This window comes from Akebia trifoliata, chromosome 16 (genome assembly GCF_017979445.1).
Source record: "Akebia trifoliata isolate Shusen 1 chromosome 16, ASM1797944v1, whole genome shotgun sequence".
NCBI lineage: Eukaryota > Viridiplantae > Streptophyta > Magnoliopsida > Ranunculales > Lardizabalaceae > Akebia > Akebia trifoliata.
This window is the reverse complement of record NC_141390.1, coordinates 6,265,410-6,270,825: the sequence shown is the minus strand read 5'-3', so window position 1 is coordinate 6,270,825 and position 5,416 is coordinate 6,265,410. Positions and strand designations below refer to the sequence as shown.

At 34.8% G+C, this 5,416-nt stretch overlaps 1 protein-coding gene across 1 annotated transcript; it reads right to left on the bottom strand.

The window, feature by feature from the left end:
• Positions 1–330: 330 nt before the first annotated feature.
• LOC147382433 (stearoyl-[acyl-carrier-protein] 9-desaturase, chloroplastic-like) lies at positions 331–4,984 on the bottom strand. Its single transcript, XM_086429126.1, has 3 exons — positions 4,825–4,984; positions 3,054–3,558; positions 331–1,118 (listed from the first exon to the last, which is right to left on the bottom strand). The coding sequence occupies exons 1-3, from the start codon at positions 4,950–4,952 to the stop codon at positions 564–566; spliced, it is 1,188 nt and encodes a 395-aa protein (XP_086285252.1). The 5' UTR covers positions 4,953–4,984; the 3' UTR covers positions 331–563.
• Between the last annotated feature and the right edge of the window lie 432 nt (positions 4,985–5,416).

The window sequence follows — 5,416 nt, the reverse complement described above, 5'->3', positions numbered from 1 at the left end:
TCCTCAAAAATCTAGTGGGCTATGGTGTTAGATTGTCAATTGGGTAGTCCATTTTAGCTCAACGACCCTTAGTAAGATTTGAAATTGTACTTAATAAGGAAAGTCTTTCTCTTTGTTGAAGAAAACTAAAGTATTAGTCAAAGAGAAGAAAAAGAAATGGATTTAGGTCGTTCGAAGATGGCAGTGATGTCATGGCTGAAGAATAACGCACTAGAACAGTAGAGCTTAGGCTCTAAGACCATGTAGAATAATAGAGTTTCTTGATAATCCTTGTATAATTATTACATGGAACTAAGTATGATATTAATAGATGTTATATCAACCAAGATGTGAAAAATATCCCAATATAAATATTTTAATTATCAATAACTCCTAATTTAGAATATTCTGATTGATATTGCTAAATAGTCTTTCACTATCCCAACCTTCCATTTCTGAGTAGATACATTGACAATGACACAATATATGTGATGCATCTTATTCTCTAATAGTGAGCGTACATATGTTTAAAGATTGGCAATATCTATAGGGGGCCTTATTGTACCTTCATGTCAAAGTTATAACTACACTTCTCGATCAAAAATCCAACTAAATGGAATAGTGGGTGCTTGCACGGCTCTCCTCGCACTACTCTCCTCTAGTCTCCTGACTTTTGAAGCCAAACTACAAACATAATCCTGAGCCTTCCTACCCTCTCCAGAGAGACCTGTTAATTTCTCCACATTCCACCTTCCCACAAAAAACTCCAATATATTGGCATAGTCATTGGCTGTGTATACTCCCAACCTTTGAGCAACAGCAGAGAAGTTCTTGAAGAGATTATCATCCTTTCCATCGTACATCAGTTGTGCTGGCATCACTATCTTGTGCTTCATCATGTCTGCAAATGCTAACATAGTACCATCTTCATCAATCTCGAAAAGCTTTGCGACAATCTTGGTGTAGGCAGTCTCATGACGCTTTTCATCTGCCGCAATTGTCCCACATATTTGTGCCAAAATAAAGTCCCCGTGCTCCTTCGCAAGCTTAGCTGTGTTCCCATGGGAAACAAAAGTTGCCCTCTCTTGAAAAGATGTGTAGATGAGTCCATGATAGGTGCCACTCTCCGCACGAAAGTCCTAAAATAGATACATCAAAGAGAAAATTCAAGAAAAACAATCAAGTATCTAAAGGTAACTAGAATCTTCATGTGTTTACATCATTGAGTTTAATAAATAAAAAACTTATTTAATGAGGATGATTAATAATTGGTGTGTGCATGGTCCAAGGCCTCAAGAGAACTTCCAAGCTCAATTACTTTATTATTGTTGTGGGAAACTTGGCATGCTAGAAATAGTTTTCGGCTTGAGAATATTAGACGTTCAAGTATCGAGATATTCAAAGAGTTGTTAATTGGAATAAGAATTTGAATGGTTTGTTAATGAAATCAACGTGGTTAGAAATTTTCAAACTCTTGTAAAGTCAATTCTGCTCAGACCAATCCAATTAAGGAGGGATTAATCAAATTTAATGTGGATGGTGCCTATTTATAGTCAGAAATCATGAGAGAAAGTTCACTATGGGGTATTCAATCTATTTAGGGGAGACCATGAATAATGAATCAGAGTTTTTGTTGTTGGCTGAGGATTTGTTGATTATCATTTGCTCTTTCCCAAACCTTGTTATGTTGATAGACTCCTTTCTTCTTTCATAGGCTCTTGGAAGTTGGGGTTAACCATGGTTTATTGATTGTTGGCTGAGAATTATTTTGGGTATTTTAGTAATACTCTTTGAAAATTTTGAGATACTACGATTACACACTATATACTGCAAGAATTAATGATAAAATGTTGATTTTGTACTTTAAGTTAAAATAAAGTGAAAATTTCACCGTCAATTCATCAAGAAAAGGGATATTGACTTTCGGTCATGCTAGACATAATCTTCCATCTTGCAAGGGGTAAACCTAATATTACAAATTTTGCAAGTGTACAACATAGTTTTAACATCCGAAAAACTCACAAGACTTGAATGTCCATCAAGTTGAGTCAAATCGAAAATTCGGGAGTCGACTTGGCCAAGTCAAACTAAAATACACCCCCCCCCCCCAACAAGTCATTTTAAGATCTATTGTTCCTCTTCAATCTTAAGATCCATCTATGCTCTGCAATGGGTTGAATAACTTGAAGATGATGAGTTTTTCATTAGAATAATCAAGAGTTTTACTGTAGAGGTTGAGGTTTATGGACTGACGACAATATTACAAGTTAAACTTGAAAATGATGGATTTTTTAGTCAAAAAAATCAAAAGAGTTTTCTTCAAGAAGTTGACATAATGGTTTGAACTTTGAAAATGAGATTGAATAGATTAAAGAGCCTGAAGATGGTGAATATAAAAGAAAAAGAAGGATTTTCAGACGAAATTTTGGAAAAAAAATTAAGGATTTGGGGAAATGCAATTATTGACTTAGTGCTTCTGACTCGGTGAGTTTTGACTTGATTCACCCAAGTCTTCAAGTTGACTCATTCGAGTTGATTTTTCAAGTTTTGAGACTCACCCAAAGTATAAAACTATGGTGTACATTACAAAAAATCCTAATTAATTATTTTCTATAATATAAATCTCTAGAATAGCAAGTCAGTAGTAAATTTTATGTTTAGCAACGCAAACCATCTGTTGATAGTTTAACGTCTTCATTTTCATCTGGAACATCTCATGCGTATCATTCAGGTTCTGATCGCCCTAGGGGAATTAGAAGAGCTTATGTAGGGGACTTAGTAGAAATGCTTAATTTTAAACTCTCAAATTTGCAATTTAGTGCTATACCTCTTAATACCTTCTAATCTACTTCTTTGCTTATTAGGAAAGATTGACATGGTTCGGCGATGTCTACACCCATTGATGAGAGTTGATGAAGTTTCACTATTGTATATGAGAATGAATATTGATATAACCCTTAGATTAAAACTAAAACCAACTCTTTTAACATATAAAAATATCATTTTCTTGCCTTAGGGACGATAATTTTGAAATTGAGTGAAATAATTAATTACGCTTGAGGTGAGGATTTTACCATTCCCGATCCAATCAGATACTGAATTGTTTTCTCAATTTGGCGCATGTCCACTCGTCCCGAAAGATAGAGATACTTGTTGAGAAGGTCTCCATGCCTATTTTCTTCAGCAGTCCACGCCCTCGTCCAAACTGCCCAAGAGCTGGGGCTACAACCTGTTTTGTCCCTCATTCCATCCATGGTGTTTAGCATTGTTTGGTAAGTTGGAAGGGCTTCCTCCGTAATCATATCTCCAACCAAGACAATGAAGTAGTCATCCGGGATCTCCTTCACTCGTTCCCTCAGCTCTTCGACCTGCTTGTAAAATCCCTCCGAGGCAGGGTTTGGTAGAAAATTTTGTGGTTGCCAACAATTCTCCACCGGTTTCAAGTGTATCAAGATGTTATTCTTCGCCCAGTCATCCAAGGAATTGAAGATCTCAGCCGTTTGGGGCGACATACAATGGTTAACTTGCACACGTACATCTCGGGAAGTGTCCAAGGGCTTCTTGAAATAACCAAACTCCCTAAACGTAAGAATCAAACTTAGAAACTGATACTTTAAAGTTTAAACTCAGGAATTTTTTTATAATGCATGAATATTTGCTTCTCCGAAAAAATATATATATATATATATATATATGATAATGTTCAGCACCAATATATATATATATATATATATATATATATATGTATAGATGCTTCAAGCATAGTATTAGCGGTCTCTACCATGCATATGCATAAGAATCAGGATCAAGAGCGATGTCCTTATTCTTATAAAATAGAAACAGTGTCTACAAGGCATGTTATCATAAGAGTTAAAAACACATCGGACTCCTAGCCAAACCGTTTTTTACATTGCAAACAGTCCTATGTGTTTAACCTCCAACCGAAAAGTGCCACGTAACCATCATATGTTGTCATAGGAACGGGTCACCACTCTGGATCTGAGGGCAATATAGCCATGCAATTTATATTCTAGGTGGAGCTTATTTAATAGGGGTAGAACTACATGGCCTGCCTAGAATTGGAAAAATAAATAAATAAATAATTAAAATTTAAGAAAAGAAATATTTTTTTTGCCTTGATCAAAGATTTTGATAATGAACGTCACCTAATTACTCAACAATATCAATTGAAATCCATGGGTAAATTAAAGATATCTTCCCTCGGTATAATTTTTTTTTAACGTTCTTAAAATTTGTGGTATAAGATCATGTTTTTGGATGCCATATTGAGGTGCGATCAAGAAAGTGTTTTGCAATATTATTGTTAAAGATTATCATATACAAAGATATACGATTTACTTAACGTAAAAGGTCACCATTAATCATGTCATATAAGATTTAAAACTCGGTTTTGCGGCTTGTCACTTCCATGTCATATACCAAGTCGTCTCGGATGAGTTTTCCGATACATTTGAGAATGTCTTTTTCAAAAATGAGAAAAATAAACGTGAGTTTTAAATCTTGTCAAAATTGATTTGTTCGTCCGTCTCATCCATGCCTTGTACCGAGCCGAGTTGGGCGATGCCTCTTGGTCTTGAACAAGTTTTGAAACCATGCCTTTAGTTATCTCTACTATAAAATCACCACTAATCTAAAGGTTTCATAAATCATTGGCCATATAGCTCTAAAGAGTCTAGACTCCACTGAATTTAACAAAAAAATTCAAACTAATTAGAAAGAGAAATAAAAATAAAGTAAAATAAATAAAAGAATTAATATTGATAGATATAACGGGATCTCTAAGATTCTTTATTGAAGTGGTGAAAAACAAACTAATAAACTCACTTAGATGAGGTGGAGCGAAGATTGGAAGACATGGAAACCTTGGGAGATATGAGATTGCCTGCAAGAGGGACACCAAAACATGGGTATTTGTTAGATTGAAAGGTGAGGGGACTGAGTGCCAGAGCCATTTTCACTTCTTTGCTTTGCTTTGATTACAGACAGAGAGAGAGATATGCTCAGCACATGCAATTTAGGCGAGAATGGCAGAGAGCAGATTAATAAACTGTTACATTACTAAAATGCCTCCACCTTGCTATGGAATTACAAGCATACCAATATATAATTGACATATTTTATTATAAGAAATTAGCACAAATATTTATATATCGACAAAATACATGAAAACTTTGGGGTTTCTTTACTTCATTTATAATCTTGAATAAGTTAGGCATTGGTTGAGTGAGACATATATCCTCACCGAACTTTATATATGAATATATGTATCCCATCTGTCATCCGATTTTTTCAAGTTTAAGCACTATCCCACTATTTATTCCGACTTTTTGAAGGTTAACTCCGCCTTGAGTGGGTATTCAAGTTGGATAGATGAGAGTAAAATAATTACTGGAAATTTTATTATAATTTTTAACTG